The sequence below is a fragment of the Cryptomeria japonica genome, chromosome 11 (genome assembly GCF_030272615.1).
Source record: "Cryptomeria japonica chromosome 11, Sugi_1.0, whole genome shotgun sequence".
Taxonomy (NCBI): Eukaryota; Viridiplantae; Streptophyta; class Pinopsida; order Cupressales; family Cupressaceae; genus Cryptomeria; species Cryptomeria japonica.
Genome location: NC_081415.1, coordinates 711521210 through 711540106, shown reverse-complemented (window position 1 = coordinate 711540106; position 18897 = coordinate 711521210). Strand labels below are relative to the sequence as shown.

The following is an 18897-nucleotide window of genomic DNA, read 5'->3' as shown; positions in this document are numbered from 1 at the left end:
CTAAAACAATCATAGCCGTCCCCTACATCAAAGTGTGAATCAACCAAAGCTGTCCGCAATCAGGTTAGTGTTCATGATATGCACAAATCTGGAGTGATTGTTTATATATTCAGACTATGTAATCCAAATTTCTTAATTTCAAATGAAAATCTTCCTATCGCATTTCATTGCATTAATGTTCATCCATTTTGGGAGTTGCATATGAACAATTGTTGTTGTGAATCGAATTGTAACAAATTAATTTAAATATAAACCCTTAAACTTCACAAAAAGCATAGGAAAGAATATTTCAGTGGTATCAGAGTGCAGTGACCCTGCCAGCCTGTGAGGGTTTCCAGTGCATGTCAGTTTCTGCAGTTCAATGAGGGTTTCCTGTGCATGTCAGTTTCTGCAGTTCAATGAGGATTTGAATTTATTGGGAATTGATTCTATGATCCCTCGTGAGATTGGACCTCATAGATACTTCACCAGGAGCAGATCAAAACAGCAATCAGAACCATCAGTAGAACAGGAACCTTTGTTTGAACCCAGCACCATAGCAGAGCAACAGGAAGGGGGTGGAGATGGACAACCAAATCTTCAGGATATCATGGCTCAAAATGCTCAGTAGCAGCAGCAGATAATGCAAACTTTCATGCAGTCACAGCAGCAGCTTCTTAATGCAATTGGTAATCTACAAGTCCAACAGCAAGCATAGAGTCATGATGGTGAAAGAAGTGAAGCTGGGCATGAAAATCAAGGTAGAATGGCCTCTAATGCTGTTAGGACAGCAAGCACAAGATCTGACAGGCCACTTCGACCTGTATTTTTGCCAAAGAAAAAAGAAAAAGAAGAAGTTCCTGAGTTACAGGAAGTGGAGACACATATTACTAATGATGTTATGGTGGCCTATGATGAGTAGAGAGCCCTTCCACCTGATGTAAGAGGACTGATTAATTTGAATCAGTTTATGAATCAGCAGGAAAGACAAAGCTAGGTACCGTTTGGAAAGGCAAGATAGAAGGCCTAGACGGCAAACCAGACAAGGCACACAACCTGTGGAGTATAAGGATGCATTAAACAAGGTTTCTTTGCCTACTTTTGATGGAAGCGGTAAACTTGATACAATCTTGTTACTGAAACCTATGGAGGAAGACAAGGCCATTCAATTTACCACAACACATCTGGAGGGTGTAGCATATGACTGGTAGCACCATGGGTTAGTATCACAGGATCATGCTTTGATACACTCCTATGAAAAATTTGTTAAGAAGCTGATTGCTCGCTTTGATCGGAAAGATGTAGAGGTCTACTACAGAGAATTGGCTCAGCTCAAGCAACTTGGACATGTAGAGTCATATATTAATGAGTTTCAAAAGATTTATGTCATGGTTCCTGATATGTCAGAAAGGAGAGTCGCTATGCTATTTGTAGAGGGTCTAAGTGACAGATTAAGGGGATTGGTCAAGGCACATAAGCCTAACACATTGCATGATGCCATTGAGTTGGCACTTGATCTTGAAACTACACCTTTTCAGCCTCAAAAAAGAAGTTTCAGCCCTTGGAAACCAAATAAAAAAAGTTTCAATCAGCAAATGAATATTCCATCAAAGGTTGATAAAGAGTCCACGAATGAACTTAGAAGGAAAAAATTATGCTTTAATTGTAAGGAACCATAGGAACCTGAAAACCGTTGCCTTGGTAAAGGCAAAGTACACTTGATTGAGGTCATGTCTAATGATGAAGAACAAGAAGAGCAAGAGGCTTGTGTGGGAGGTGATAGTGAACCTGAGGGTCAGCAACCACAAGTAGAGTTGGAAGACACATCAACCAAATAAATTTTGTGCAATACTATTGCCACGCTATTCGAAGTACCCAGAAGCCACCCTTTTAGGTTGAGAGGTGTTGTTAAGGGGCAACGGATGTTTTGCCTAGTGGATAGTGGAGCCACGCATTACTTTATTAATGAAGGTCTAGTGGTGAAGCGTGGACTACAGGTTGAAGAATTTCCAGGATTCAATGTCATTGTCGCCGATGGGTTTACATCGAGTTGCACTAGGGTGATTCCCCAGCTGAGTATTCAGATTGGAGACTATACATTGACGGATGCCTTTATGTGCTTGGACTTAGCAATATTGATGCTATCTTGGGTCTCCAGCGGTTAGAATCACTTGGGCTGTATGTACAGGACTTCAACTAGATGTGGCTTGAATTTATGGTTGATGGCAAGAAAATAGTGCTTAAGGCAATGTCAGATGGTGGTCCTTGAGTGGTTTCAGCAAGGAGGATGGAGGCTCATTTCAGGCACGATGATGTGGACTGGGCAGCTCAATGCTTTATGTCTACCAAGCCTACCTCTAGTAGTGAACCGCAGTATCATGTTGATATCCAATCAATGTTGGATAAGCATAGCACAATATTTGGGGACCTTCCCCCAGGTCGTCCTCCTAATCGTGGGTTTGAGCATGTCATAAAGCTTGAGGAGGGCGCTAAACTAGTTATTACCATGCCTTACCGACACCCATGCCAATTTAAGGAAGAGATTGAAAAAACAATCAAGGAGTTATTAAGAATGCGACACATCAAGCCTAGCTCTAGTCCTTTTGCTTCTTCAGTTGTTTTGGTTAAAAAGAAGGATGGCACTTTGCGTATGTGCATAGACTATAGAGCCTTGATGAGTTACACATGCCCATGTATTTATCTAAAATTGATCTTCATTCGAGCTATCACCAGATTCGTGTCCGAGAGGAAGACATTCACAAGACTGCTTTTCGTTGTCACTACGGACACTTCAGGTTTCTTGTCATGCCATTTGGACTCACAAATGCACCAGCGACGTTTCAGTCTTGCATGAATCACACATTCTATGAACAGTTGCAGAAATATGTTTTGTTCTTTGATGATATATTGATATACAACAAGACATGGAGAGATCATTTGCAGCATTTGGATGTGGTTTTGAATATCAAGGAGCCCCAGTCACTATTTGCGAAGGCTTCCAAATGTGAGTTCGGAAGGACTGAGATTGACTATCTGGGACATTTGATTGGAGTTGATAAAAAAAGCACACCAGGAAAAAATACAGGCAATTTTGGATTGAATGCCTCCAAAGAATATATCTGAATTGAGAGGCTTCTTGGGATTGTGTTGCTACTACAGGAGATTTGTGCGAGACTTCTCATAGTTGGCTTCACCTTTAACAGACCTGACTAAGAAGGGTGCATTTCATTGGTTTGATGAGGCACAGGTGACATTCGATAAACTTAAGGAGTTCATGAGCACATGTCCAGTATTAGCATTACTTGACTTTACACAGCCATTTGTTGTAGAGTGTGATGCATCGGAGCAAGGAATTGGTGCAGTCTTGATGCAGAACAGGCGCTCTATTGCATTCGAGAGTAGGAAACTCAGAAAACCAAAGAGATCTTACTCCACTTATGACAAGGAGATGTTAGCCATCTTGCATGCACTAGACAAATTCAGACAGTATCTAGTGGGTACAAAATTTGTTGTCAGGATTGATCATAACAGTCTTAAGTATTTCCTAGAGCAGAAGGATCTCAATGAACAGCAACAAAAATTGGTAAGTAAGATTCAAGCATATGAATTTGATGTAGAGTATGTTAAAGGAAAAAAGAATATTGTTGTTGATGCTCTTTCCAAGAAACCTACCCTCTGCTCTCAAACCTACCCTCTGCTCTCAAACCTACCCTCTGCTCTCTCACTGAGATTTCAGCTGATTGTAAATCTCAATTGCTGGCCAAATATACCAAAAATGCTTTTGCTTGTGATTTGATTAATGGACGTGTACAAGATGACAGGTATTCTATAGTTGATGATGTTATTTATTATAAGAACAGAATTTATCTTGTACCAAGATCTAAGTTATAGGTCAAGATTACGAGGGCGATGCATTATACCCCTCTAGCAGGACATCCTGGTTTCTTCAAAACATACCATCTGATATGAGAGAGATTCTCTTGGAAGGGACAAAAGGATGATGTATTGCAACATGTCAAAGAGTGTTTGACTTGTCAACAAAACAAGTCAGAACACACTTTCCCTGCAAGCTTACTTCAGCCATTGCCTATACCTGAACAGAAATGGTAAGGAATATCCATGGACTTTATTGCAGGGCTTCCACAAGTTAAGGGAAAGGATTGCATCTTTGTAGTTGTGGATATGTTAACAAAATATGCACATTTCTTCGCCATTTCTACGGAGTATTCAACGCCTCAAGTTGCAGATTTATTTTTCAGAGAGGTGTTCAAATTGCATGGACTTCCTAAAACCATAGTCAGTGATCGGGACAGCTGGCTTCTCAGTATGTTTTGGCAGAAGTTGTTTCAATTTGCGGGTACAAAATTGACACCAAGCAGAGCTATCACCCTCAAACAAACGGACAGGCAGAAATTGTAAATAAGTGGATTGAGGATTATCTTAGAAATTATTTTTCGGGACAGCAGCGTGCTTGGATTAGATGGCTTCACTTGGGAGAGTATTGTTACAATACCACCTTTCATATGTCGATTAGCATGTCTCCATTCAGGACCTTGTATGGGTATGATGCTTTATCATTTGTGGATTTGGCTTTTTATGATAGCAAGGTCCTTGTTCAAAGGAAGCAATGCAGAATTATCAAGATATCCTCAGGACATTGAAAGATAATATTCAACATGCTCAGAATCAACAGAAGATGTATGTAGACAGGCATAGAGTTGAGAGATGTATGCAGACAGGCATAGGTTGGGGACTTGGTTTTCTTGTGGCTACAACCATACAAGCAATCCACATTGAAGAAGAGTGGCACAGAAAAGCTAATACTGCATTTCTATGGGCCTTACAGGATGCTAAAGAGAATTGGAGAGGTTGCATATGAGCTGGAATTTACCAGTCGAGCATGCAACTTGGGAAGGAGAAGAAATTTTACAGCATCCTAAATTGCGATTGCTAGAGGACCAACAATCCTAGGAAGGGAGGACTGTAATGTCCCCTTCCGCTTGTGAACTAATCCAAGTGAAATTTCTAGCTTCTCCTATTCCCGGAAGTTAGAAATTAAAATAAATAATAATGGAGTGATGTGAATAATTGAATATAGGAGAAAAAGCTTAAGTTATAATTCTTAGCATTTAATTATTCACTTAAGTTCAGAAAAGGGGGCCAATATAAGTGAGAACGGTACCCTTCCTAGGCAAACTTCACATGGTGGGCATTAAAGTCAATAAAATGCAATTATTAATATTAAGTGCCTAAGTCGAAATACAAGAAGTTCGATTGCTTTTTCGGTGAGTTTGTTATATATTGGAATCGAAGGTTCAAGGAGATCATTCTTGAGCATGTTTATTTGTTTTCCCTCTCTCTGCAAGATCGCCTTTCAGCTTTTCAGGACGCAAACCTTGGGAGTTTTATGCTTGGACAAAACCCCAAGCAATTCTAGTGTTTTTCCATTCAGCTGTATTTGTCAGCAAGGTCGTGGCTGGTATTAGGACCAGATTTCTCCTTTGGCTGGGCCAGAAAAGGTTCGAACAACTTCAGAATACCCAGGCACCGAGTAGCAGCTGAATAACCAAGAAGAATCACAGTTTGTATGGTAGTTGTGAGAGTCGCAGCACAGTTGAGGGTCTTGGACACCAAAAAGCAGCAAACTGGAGGTTTGAAACAAGTCTGAGACAATCTTTCTTATCAGCAATAGGTCTGATAACTTCTGCAAGTCGGAAAAAATCATAGCCATCCCCTACAGCAAAGTCTGAATCAACCAGAGCTGTCCACAATGATATGCACAAATCTGGAGTGATTGTTTATATATTCAGACTATGTAATCGAAATTTCGGAATTTCAAATAACAATCTTCCTATCACATTTCATTGCATTTATGTTCATCCATTTTGGGAGTCGCATGTGAACAATTGTTGTTGTGCATCGAATTGTAACAAATTAATTTAGATATAAACACTTAAACTTCACAAAAAGCATAGGAAAGAATATTTCAAAGAATCATGAAGTTTTAGCTTTTGTCTTATGTTATTTACAAGTTTAATGTCTTCATTTTTCTTGAAAGTGAGGTGTGTTCAATTTGGATTGAGTCTTTGTCTTCATTGCATTTGCTCTTCTTTTGTCAAAATTTAGCATCTACATTTCTGGCACATCCAATGGGGCCCTTGTCCAGTACTAATTTTCATCTTGGAGTACTTCAAAGCATTTATTTTGCATGTTTTTCTTATTTTCTAAGTGTGTTCATGATTTCAACATCTGTGCTCCATGTTTTGATGTCCGTGCTCAACATCTGCGCTCCATGTTTTGATGTCTGTGCTCAACATCTTTGCAACCTCTTTTGGCATCTACAATTTCCAAAATTAATTGTTTCAAGTTTGGTGTCTATGCTTTGGTTCCTACAGTCTACGCTTAAGTTTGATTTACCAGTCTTCTATTTGTATCTTTCAGCATCTATGGTTTTAACTTTTTTGTACTAAACTTGCTTACTTTGGCAATTTTTGTACGTTGCATCAGTTCACGACGTCTTTGTTTTGGTTTCAGCATCTATGTTCTTTATTTGCCTACTCTAAAGAATTTAGTGCCTCTAACCTGGTACATAGTGTTTTTGAGACAGATATGGCATATGTGTTTTGTGTTTTAGCATCTATGTTCTTTAATAGTTGGTTTCGATTTTAGCTAACCATCTTGTTGTGATCTTTGTTTATCTATTGCTTTAATCTTTTTTACTATTGGTCTTAACTCTATTTGATTGTCCAAGTCCAAAACTTTCATTATACTAACGTATTCTTGTAGGGTCCTTTTGTCCTAAATTAATTTCAAATAAAATTAACCTCACACTTTATTTTTAAAAGAAATTATCTTGTGTGCATCTTTTTTTGTCCATGTAAAATTGTGTATACTCTATTTTTGTGTCACATAGCGATCTTGATGATCAAAGCAATTTCGCTTGCTCGTCTTGTGTATTGTGTCTTCGTGACTTAAACCACATATGCTTTCTTCTCACACTTTAGAGCAACCTTGAAGATCAAAAGTGGTTTATTTCACCTGTGTTACCCCAAGGTTGGACGTGTATGCCCTTCCCTTGTGTAATTTTGCAATCTTGCAAATCAGAAACACTCAAACTTCCGTCCTTTTTCTATTTTCTAAGGGATCTTTATCAACTTGGATTTAATCACGAAGTGATAAAGCCCACAACCCTTGTACCGGCAAGGCATATAAATTCCAAGGAGTTGTTGTTTTGAGATAAGATGGCATCTGCTTTATAGTTTGCTAATTGAAGGGGGCGGTTTACCATCTTGAACCAAGCCATTAAACAACATCCTTGTCTCATAAACTCAAGCCTTATGTACATTTGAGTATTTACTCAATGTTGAATAGATGTATGGTTGTGCAATCTAGAAAACAAGAACATGGTATTCAACATAAATGTTCCATTCGATAGGAGGCCAAACCATCTGTAGATGAAGAAATTCACATTAAACTTACAGGTGGGATGGTTAAAGAATGTTCTAAATCATAGACTTCTCAAATGAATGGGAACAAAATCCAAAATGATACCTTCACCCATTGGAGAGTGTGAAATTAAATGAATTGTACTTAGCTAGATGGATCAAAGATAATATATACTATGAAACTCAAGTAGCTTCCACATCATGTCACTTCATCACTTGTTCAATAATACAGAGATCAGCCATGGCAAATACAGAGGAATGATCTGCAATTTAAGATTTGATGTTCTTTGCACACATCCACACTGGTGGTTTTTTTGTATCTGTAGTCATAATTACATGATGCAGATTTTGGAAGCTAATAATTTTTATTTAGATAGCTTTTTCCAGTCCCTATTTTGGCACTTCAACAAAATAATTAAATAAAAATGTCTGCAAATAACTATGAATGGACATTTTTTGATTAAAAATGCTTGTGCTATTTCTAATTTGAAGCTCTTACAGTGCACGCATTCCATAGAGCCCTTGTCATCATTTCAATTGTGTCTCATGGAAATCACATTTTCCAATTGTAGTTCCATTATGTGGTCTCCACTTACAATTCACTCCAGTTTTGTCTTGAATCCTTGGCAAAACATGCTGATAGGTGATCTAGAATAAAGCCGATAGTATATCTAACCCATACTGCCAATCATTCCAACACAGAAGGACCAGAGTTTGTAATTTTGAGTATATTGTAAAATAAGAATCAAACATTTATATGACCAGACTTGCACTGCTGCAATAACTAAATTTCATTTTCACTTAGACATTTTTATATCAAATTCATTCCTCCTAAAAATAAATGTAGGAATTAGGGATTGTCACATTTTGCATCGGCGTCTCTCTTGTATGTAAGTATGAAAAATGTACCACAAGTTATCAACGCAGAGAACTACAGCTACCACACCACAATTACTCGTCCAAATGGAATATCATAAACCCATATGACATCACGTGTCAATCATTCAACAAGCAAGTCTAACAGAATATTAAAGAGCCTCTTCTATAGTTAGAGGCAAGAGTCCTAGCAAGATGTTAAATAGTGACTCATGGTATCTAATCTCTGTTTGATAATACAAAAATAGTACCCTTTTAGGTTTCTAGCTATACAAGAAGATTTACAATTGCTTTATCCTCAGTTACCCCATACAGTATTTAAGTGTCAAAACTTATACTCAGAAGAAGTGCGCAAGATGGATTTTCATTTTATTTAAATTGTTCATATTAATTTCCTTCAACAGCATATAATAAGGAGCTTCTTAAATTTCCAACTGATAAGATTATTTTGGTATGACTTTCACAATGGAAATTGCTTCCCTAAGAACAGAAAGGGCAAACTATGAAAAGAAATCCTAGAAAAGGTTTCAAATTTACTTATAAGACTCAAGAGTGATAGCTCCTTATGTCCCACTTCATGAAAATAGGGACAAAACAGCTGTATCACAAACCTTGCATGCAATAGCTCCATTATAAGATGAAGTAAGCAATTAAGAGTCCCTACCATCAAATAGACTGTCAAAGCTTTCACCCACATTTTTGTGCATGGCTGGGAAGGAAGAACTGAGCAAATTCTAATTCTTGACATGGAACTGTTATGGAAGATGTACGCCAAAGTCATTTGTCTTGGTGGATGTCACTATTTAATGTGTGTGTCAATCTGACCATCATAACGCATGCAGCAACATACACTTGTGCTACTTCAATGTGTGTGTCAATATTATAGATTTAGTGAACACAGCTGACTCTGTATTCTTGCTTTTTCCACGATCTTTGCATTATCTTTGAATTGACATGAGCATTCTTACTTTGTTAGAAATGTGCCCACATATCCACCAGTTTTCTCAGGGTGGATGTTAGCAGTACATATTTATTTGCTTCCACCCAAAAAGGAATTGATTTCCTTAATCCTATGTTACCGGTCCACTGAGCTTTATGCCAAAATTTGGGTCCAGTTTGTACCCAGTCCAGGTATTGGTCCTGGTCTGCTGTGTTAGCGGCAATATTGTACACGGAAATAAAACTAGTTAATTAAGTTGTAATTGTGTTGGTTAGTTGGCAACCGAGGGGTGGTAGTTGCGGTGCGACAGTTGGCGCTCGCACCCCCTCGATATCTTTATATACTTCCGAATGTAACTTGTGAGGAAAATGAGGAATGGAATAACATCTCTTATATTACATCTGATATCTATAGCATTATTATTCTGCATTAGGTGTTTTATCTGTGTGCTTTAAGTTATTCACCCAAGAGGGTAAACATTTGGCGCCGTTGCCTAGACGTACTCGGGAACGGAAGACGCGGATGGCGCACGGACACGATGGGCCTACCTGTCGGTGAGATTAACCCATAGGCCAACGACACGCAAACGGAACAATCATCGTGGGACACAGAGCGTGATGGCAAGAGGCGAAGGGGAAATTGAACCCTGTAATAATCCTGGCACAATGTTGAGATAAATTGTGGCCGAAAGGAAAAATAATAAAAGTTTTTTTTTGTACATGGCGTGTGCTTGCTATGTACGGAAGTGATTTATGCCCAATATATTAAATAAAGATAGAAAAAAAAAAGCAGAAACGGACGAGTGGGAGGCCGCGCAAAGGGCCTTGATTCTGGAGCAGCAAGTGGAACATAGACGGAGGCTGAGGCAACTTGCCAAAGGACGACCTGTCAAAGGGTGGCCCAAGGGGAACCAGGGAGGTGTCACGGAGGGTGCAGAAGCCGACGGAAATTTCTACGCGTCGCCAGAACACCATAGGATGCGGAGCCATGAAAAGTTTCTGGAGGAAACAAGGTTAAGGAGAGATCTAGTCAAAGAGACCCGGGATCGGTTCAGAAACTTATCCCTTACACCACAAAGTGAGGATCACCAAAGGGAGCCAGGAGTGGGCGCGGGTGACAACGAAGGGGAGGATAACCGTACAGTAGGTGCCACGCTCGGCAGGCAAAACACCGTACCTCCAGTCACCCACGCAGAACACACCACCGGCACCAGAGGGACCGAAGGGAGCGGCGCAGGGGGCATAGACACAGCCACAGCCAACTCCAAGAAGACGACCCCCAACGATGGCGAGTAAACAAAAACTGCCAAAGTTCAATGGCGACGGGAAGGAAGATCCCGTCTGCCATTGTTGAACGTGCGAAACCATATGGTCAGCGAATGGTGTTACCGACCAAGACGAATGGGTAACACAGTTCCCAGCAACCTTGAGGGGAGTGGCCATAAACTGGTACTCAGATATGGACAAGGCCAAAGTCGGCACATGGCCCGACCTGAAGGAGGAGTTTGGGATAGAGTTCCGCCTCCTGAGAGATGACAACGAAATAATCACCGAGAACTATGGAACGAAGCAGAATAAGAACGAGACAGTGCGAACTTATAGTCAGCAGCTGAAGGAACTACTGGGAAAAATGGAGAGTCAACGCGCAGATGGGTTGAAAAAGCGATGGTTCGTGGAGGGACTAAAGCATTCCCTCGGAAAGAAGATGAAAATCGTTCCACCTACATCGTACGAAGACGCATACAATAGAGCGATGGATCTCGAGAGTGAGACCAAGACATTGAAGAAAAAGGAGGAGGATAGCTCGTCCGAGGAGGATGACTCGTCACAGGAAAGCAACAGCGACAGCGAGGCTGGCAAACAGGTGCAAGCGCTCCAGAAAGACATGGAGCGAATGAGGAGGGAATTCAAAACAATGAGAAGCACCGGTCGGACCGAAGGGGACATATGGTGCATTGAGTGCAAAGAGGAGGGGCACACAAAGGGTACTTGCCAGAAGAAGGCATGCTGCGAGATTTGCCAAGTGATGGGACACTCCACCAAGGAGTGCCCATACAACATGAAAACTCGGAATACGCAAATGAACCAGGTGTTGTTCACGGAGCAGGCCACAACGTCCGCACCAGCAAGTACGGGCCAACAAGCGAACAACAACGCAACTTCGGGAGGCTACCGAGATAAGCGGTGGGGAGGACGAAACAACAATAACAACAATAACAACACAAGGAGCCAGATCCAATACGACTCCAAAGGTCGACCGATGGTACAATGCAAAGCGTGCAACCAGTGGAGGCACTTCGCCCGAGACTGCCCGAAGGGAGAGGTCACACAATATTTGTGCAAATGGTGTGGACCGGGAGACCACGAAATTGAGAAAGAGATACGAGAAAGGGCAAAGGCGAAGGGTACGACGAGTACTTCCAGCCGACCGGAGACGGAGGATGCTATACTAAATCAAATTTTAAAAATTAAAACTGGAGGTTCCTGTGAAGGTACACGACCTCCTCCAAACGATGCCTCAATTATGAATGGCATTGCTGAATAATCTCTCCCAACCACGCACCAATACCAACCACCGCACAAATGTTCCTGGGGGGTTTGCAATAGACCCCATGCTGCTAGCAGTTAACACTGGATGGAACCCGGCCATTGTGGAGATAGGTATCCTTGGCACCACTCTAACCGATACCATCGTCGATGGTGGATCAAGAGTGAATGTCCTTCCAGAAGAAACTTGGCGGAAGTTGGGAAGCCGACGCTGTGGCCATCTACATTCAATCTGCTCGAAGCAGATCAGCATGGAATCAAACCCATCGGGACACTGATGGGCTAACAAGTTACCATCGAGACGCAACCCTTCATACTGGACTTCGTGGTAATCCCACTAAAGAAAAAAGGGTATGATGCGATCTTAGGGAGAGGGTGGCTGGTGGCAGCCAAGGCCACCCACAACTGGAAGAAGAACACTCTGTCTACGGAGAATGGAGGAAGGAAGTTTATCATAGACCTCGGGACACAGTTAGTTAGTGAGGAACTGGCATCATCTTCGAAATCGGAGGGTGAAGGAGAAGGCAACCTGAGGAACGAAGGACGAGGCTACAGGGAGCCCAACGATGAAGGGATTCTCAAACTAGGAGAGTGCTCCGAGGATGAGACAGGGTCATCGAACGGGCTCTTCCACTGGCAAATGGAGGATTACGAAATGTTCCAAAGCTACAGGCTCGAAGTAGAGGAACCAGCGCAAGTAACAGAGGAGGTGTGCCTGCCAGAATACAGAGAATATTGGAAGGGAGACGCCCCAAACCTTGGTGACGTAGATAATCCGAAGATCAATTGTGTCGGCAACAATTGGAACCCTGTGTGGAAGGCCGCAACTTTCAAAATCTTTATTATTCTTCTTCTTCTTATGTACGGGAAGGAGGCCGTGGTCCTTGTAGAATTTGTGGTTCCAGGTCTTCGGATTGCCATTGAAAATAGACTTGCCACTAACGGGTCCAAATTGAAACCCTACCACGCAAAGCACGCAGGGGACCTGAGAGGCCGGAAGGGAACCCAAGAGGCCGGAGGGGGACCCGAGAGGATGGAAGGGGACTCGAGAGGCCGAGCAGGTGACTTGAGAGGCACAGGACCACAATGGGAGACCCTCAGGCCAGGCAAACCCAGAAAAGGCGATCCAAGAGGCACGAAACCTGAGCTGAATCTGGACTATTTAAAAAAAAAAACTCGTACGCCAGGTGACCGTACGATAGACGGGAAAAAAAAAAAAGAAGTGGGGCCACCGTACGGTGACCACACCGGCGGTGGTCACACCGACGGTGGGGCCACCGTGCGGTGGTTGCCACCGTGCGGTGGACACCCACACTAAACCAAAAAGCCCACAAAAACAAAATTAAAACGCAAACAAGAAAGGAAACCCCCGCAACACAGCCACGCAAGGAAAAAAAAGAGGACCGCCACGCACAGCAACGTAGCCATACACACAACCCCCACACAAACAAACACATAGCCGTACGGTGGAGGGGTGTTGACCGCACGGGAAGGTGGTCGTACGATTGGAGGTGTCAGTGTTGTTGTTGTTGACCGTACGAGGAGAGGTTGTATGGCCGGGGTGCCATCAGGGACATTACAGGGGAAAATAAAAAACGACGACGACGACGACTAGATTGAAAAATCATTCGATGACATCTGGAGCCAAGACGCTGAAAATATTAGAGTGGAGAAGAAGGGTTTTGACATCTTATAATATCACAGAAATGATGTGCGCCATGGACTTTTGTGTGGTTCTGAAGGTTGTAATTGGTGTTGGCGGCGGGGGCGCTGCCCCTCAACCCTGCCCTGTACTGCCACCTGGGGCGCTGCCCCCGGACCCCGTGAGGGGCGCTGCCCCTCGACCCCGCTGGGGCGCTGCCCCAAACCCTGCGGGGGCGCTGCCCCTCGACCCCGTTGGGGGTATTGCCCCCAGACCCCCAATTTATTTTTGAGTTACAATACACTTGTTGGAGTTGGGCGAAGGGCATTAGAGATGTCATAGTAAGTGTTGTGGTTGTCCGTACTGTGAGAAGGAAGCCTGAAGCTAAGCATTCATGAGGGAAGGCATTGCAGGTCCGCGCAATTGTATGACACCAGGGAGCGCTTTTCAGTCTCAGCCTCCACCAACTGCGACTCAAATAATACTGTCTTCCCTAGCCAATTTGTCCTCGATAGCCACCCACGCTGCCCTCTCGGCATCCAACTCCTGGGTACGCAAACATGTTGTGGGTGTGGCAAAGCATGGCCATTGGGCCCCAGGTTTGACCAGGTACACCCATCAACAGCCATGCCTAAGGTGAACGAGCAGGGAACCAGGGCCTTTTCAATCTGACACCCATGTCTTGTACATCTGTAGTAGTTGTTTGTCCCAATAAGAACCAGTTCTCGTTTTTTCTGCGCAGTAAGGCCACCATGCATGACTGAGTGCCCAAACTCTGGATGGTTCCTCGTCTTCTCCACTGCAGGCTTTGCCACCAGTCCAACTGCATCAAGCCTCTCATCAAAACAATACAAAGCACAACAGACCATGTGCTCTATCTCACCTATGTCAGTCTTCCTAAGCAGCTTAACCCTTCTGCCCCACTATGTATAGAATATTTATAATTTTTCTATACAAAATAAATAACTTATGTAATATATATTATGTTTTTATATCATTTATCTAAAACTTCTCTATATTAATAAGTTGTAATAATTTTTCATAACTTCTATAATATATTTATTAACTTGTGCTCCTTGCTAACCAATTCTGCCTCAAAATTGATCTAAAACCATATGTGAGGGCCTTTCCCATTTAGAAATTCCTGACACGCTGACTAGCCAATTAAGCATATTCCACATTATACAAAAGCATCTTGATCTCGTCAGATATTAAAGGCAGACATGAAATTCAATGAAACAACAATTTCAGAATTTTCTTTTAAATTAATGTAGACATGGAAACAGTCCTGCCTAAGTTACAGTAAACCCCCTAACTACATTGCTTCATCCCCAAAGTTCTGCATTTGCCAACATTTAAAGCCACTGTAATCATTTCTTCATGTGTGCTTACAACTATCCTTCATATAAGATATCTAAAATCATCTCCAGTATTTTACTATGACAAATCACGCATGTCCTACGACAAGGAAATAGTTATAACTTCCAAGAAGCTTGCATGTATTGAGGATTCATTTTCATAATGGTAATTCAGATATTTTGCTAGAAATGAAATTTTGGTATTTGATCAAAGCTATCTCAACATGGCCTTTAATTATTGCAATATTTTTCCATCCAATCATCCCAATAATGGTCAAGTCAACTACTCATTTTATCATCCAAAGCATTTCAATGCAGCAAATACATTATTTTGCTTGAAAATCCAATCCACAAATTGGCAAAAGGGCTGCTTTGCTCAGAAAGATAACCTGAGACTTTCAGAAAGCTCACTTCTCTATTTTTTGATAGATTTTGTGAGTGAATTTGCTCGACAAGGAAAATTATACACAGTATAGAACAGCCCCACAAAAAATTAAAAGATAAAACTAAAAGCAATGAGACATGCATACTAAATAGGTCATTTGGAAAACAAAAGGTGCAATATAGAGAACCTAGAAAAGGCAACATCAAGCAATAATGTTAAGAAACAGTGCACAGAGCATGTGCAGCTATCTAAAGGGTTGTGATGTAGTGATAAATGATGGTACTAATATGACTCTGAGCCAATTCAAATCCTTCTCATAACAATAAGGTGGCCCGTAACCCTGAGAGCATGTGGTGTGTTTGTGGTGTAATGGTTATGAGATATATTCAAGTCAATCATGTTTCCAAATCTAATGAATATGATCCAGAATTATTCCGCATACATTATAAGAAACCCATAAACCAAACCAAGATTCACCGAGACAGGCCATGGTCCAGTGGCAAGGCAGAAAGAGAGCCCTGACTATGACTATGCACACTCTATGTGTCATTAAAGCAGGCAATAACCAACAAACTAGCTTTTCTAACAATGATGCTAATCTAAGCTTGATTGTAGACTCCATATTCAGAGACAGTGGGTGAAAGGAAAATTTTAAGGAAAGAGGAAGAACAAGCTTAATACAAATAGAGTGCCTACAAAGCACCAAGAGTTCTATTTAAAATGAGATAATCGTTATACTCTTTGAACGTCCAACAAAAACATTCAAGAGGTCATGGTGTAATAGTAAAGGTAGGCACTTATAAAAGCATTACCCAGTTTTATGCTTTCCTCGTGGAAATAAAGCAGTCCATGTCTGTAGTGTACGCGTGGTGAGGTTTTAGTGTAGGAATGTTGAGATACACGTGGGTACAACCCATGTTTACTAATATTATAATGTAATCAAAGCTTGCAGCACGCAGCATTACAAGGGAAACTTATAACATTGCCTAAGGTTTCCTCCGCAAAACAAAGACCATACGATGTCCCAGTAGGCCATTTTCTATAGCAAGGCAGAGTAATTCCCACGATGATGCCTGAGCAAGAAACTAAGTTGAGCATGCTTCGTATGTTAGATGTCGGAAAAACTGAACAACAAAGCGCTAAAGTTCGGGTGGCAGCGCACCACATCATGCCGCGCACAGTCATGGGAAGGCCCTGGGTTCGATAACTAGGTCCCTACAGAGTATTATTAGAATATAAACACTATCCCCAGGCACAGTAGGCGAAGTAGCTTCCTCAGCCTAATCTTTTCTAAGCCTGACTGTATATTCCCATTGTCTAAGCCTCATTGTAATCCAAGCTGGATTGCCTTATAGTTTTTGAAGCTTGTTTGCGTATTCCCGTTGTCTAGGCCTCATGGTAATCCAACCTTAACTGTGCATTCCCGTTGTAGTCACGATGGCGGATGAATGTTACAATTTGTCAACCAGTCATCCCCACCCAACTAAAAGAGCATGAGAAGTATTTATACTGTGCCAAGGGTTTTATACCAAATGACGTGTTCCCGATATACAACCTAAACAGCAAATCAATAATAATAAAATGCCGAGCAATTAAAACCTTTCGCATAACGCAAAGAATTCACAACATAATAGTTAGAAGGCGCAAACCTGAAATAGGAACTTCTGGAGAGAATAAGTCTGTGCAGATTAAGAGTTTGCCCCATGCATTCGATAACTATATCAGAAAATGCCCCAAAATTCCAACCTTCCACTTCAATGTGCTGACACAGACTTCCCAAATTGCCATCAATTTCCCTCAATTCTTCCACACTTCCGCTCTCCGGCGGAAATACAATCCCGCCTGCCATTCCCACCTTTAAAAAAGGAAAACCCTAGTGATCAACATAAGCGTAACATTACCCCGACTGAAGGCCCTGCAATTACATCATGTCTTTTATCTTCTCCTCCATACTCACTCGGTTGTAGATCAAAATAAGTGCATAATTCCAATTGTATATAAAACAATATAATTACTTTTCGCAATGTTGGCGGCAAGGTTTAGATACAGGAAAAACAGATTTGAAGTAAGCAAATTTGAACGATGCTTAACATCAATTATTTGCAGAGAGTACACTGAAAACGGTCGAATTTTAAACTTGCAGATAAAGTGTTGTCAGACCTCAGATTCTGAACTTAATGAATGAATTTTGTAGAAGTTCGAGATTACATTGAAGAGCATCTTTAATGCTTTCAAATCTGGCTAAAATTGGACTCCTCCTAATTCGGAAAAAAAATAAAATAAATTGGACTCCTCGCGTTTTTCTGTGAAAAGTTAAATAATTCTTCTGATGCCATGGAAAGCTTTTCGTAAAAGTTTTGCCTAGTAAGGTTAGGGCCTAGGCAAAATATTCGTTGACTGTGTTGATAAATGTAGTAAAACAGATGCTTTTTGTTTAGCTTTAAACAAATCTAATTAAAATTGCATTACCCGTATTAATTTAGCGTTAAACAAATCTAATTAAGATGACATTACCCGTACAATTTACCGTTAAATAAATCTGATTAAGATGACATTACCCGTGTTTATTCATGAGTGTAGGTACTTGTAGTCTTTTCATTCATTTCAGAGTATAATTTTTCTTTTTATTTATTTTTAAAAATTTAAATATTTCATTTTATTTGATTTATTGAAGGGTGTAATTTTTGGGTTTTAAGAGTATCTATGTTATATCTTTAAAGAGATTATTTGTATGATTTTTATTTATTCTTTAGTATATCATGGAGATAAGTTGCTTCTTATATGAAGAATGTTTATATTCTATCTATTTGTTTTATAGTATAAGCATTCGAGGATATGTAGATTCTGATTGGGCAGGGACATTTATAGCAGAAAATCCACTAGTGGATATGTGTTCACGATGAATGGTGGTGCAATTAGTTGGATGAGCAAGCAGCAGGCTATAGTCGTTTTATCTACTACAAAGCCAGAGTATATGGTAGCAACTCATGCCTATCAAAAAGTTGTTTGGCTTAAGCATTTGTGTTCTAATGTTGGGTTTAATGCAGGGCAGATTTCAATCTGTTGTGATAGTCAGAGTGTCATTTGTTTGGCAAAAGATCCTACTTTTCATGCCAGGACAAAACATATTGATGCATAGTATCACTTTGTTCATGACATGGTGGAAGATGGAAAAGTCAATCTTGAAAAAGTAGATACTCTGACGAATGTTGCAGATGCATTGACAAAACATGTGAGTACAGCTAAGTTCAAATGGTGTGCTAGTTCGATGGGCCTTGGTGCCCATGATTCTCAGAAATCTCAAAGTATTATGAAGATGCTCATAAGTTCTTCGTCAAGTGGGAGAATGTTGATGAAGTCTGCCTCAAACTTACTGATCAAAACCTCTCAAAAGTACCAGATCGATGAAACCTTGTGATGTCCCGTCAATGGGCATTTAGCGAGGGAACAAGCAGTCTCTTTAGAAAGTTCAATGTAACTTTTGTTAGTGTTGGCGACGTTGAACAAGAAGTGCTCTCGATGAAGACATGAGTCGGTCTTGGCGAACTTGCAAGTTAGTCCAATAAAGACTATGAAGAGCTTTGATCTTGATGAGACATTCTAAAAGTCTCATCAAATCGATAATAACAAATGAACTTTGTGAACGTTCAAGGAGACTCGAAGTGGTCTTGGCAACGTCGAATAGAAGAGCTATGTTATCAATGAGACAGTGGTGTTCTATGAGAT

At 41.0% G+C, this 18897-nt stretch overlaps 1 protein-coding gene across 4 annotated transcripts in view; it reads right to left on the bottom strand.

Moving 5' to 3' along the window:
• Window positions 1–17579, bottom strand: part of LOC131061329 (uncharacterized) — a 145544-nt gene extending 127965 nt beyond the window's left edge. Inside the window, exons 1-2 of one of the 4 annotated variants that reach the window (XM_057994969.2) lie at window positions 17263–17579; window positions 16821–17086 (exon numbers count right to left, since the gene is read on the bottom strand). In XM_057994969.2, coding sequence (XP_057850952.1) covers window positions 16821–17020 — 200 coding nt within the window. In that variant the 5' untranslated portion in view covers window positions 17021–17086; window positions 17263–17579. Of the gene's footprint in view, window positions 1–16820 lie in introns of all 4 variants that reach the window. The other 3 variants (XM_057994970.2, XM_057994971.2, XM_057994972.2) reach the window with 3 other exon arrangements.
• Between the last annotated feature and the right edge of the window lie 1318 nt (window positions 17580–18897).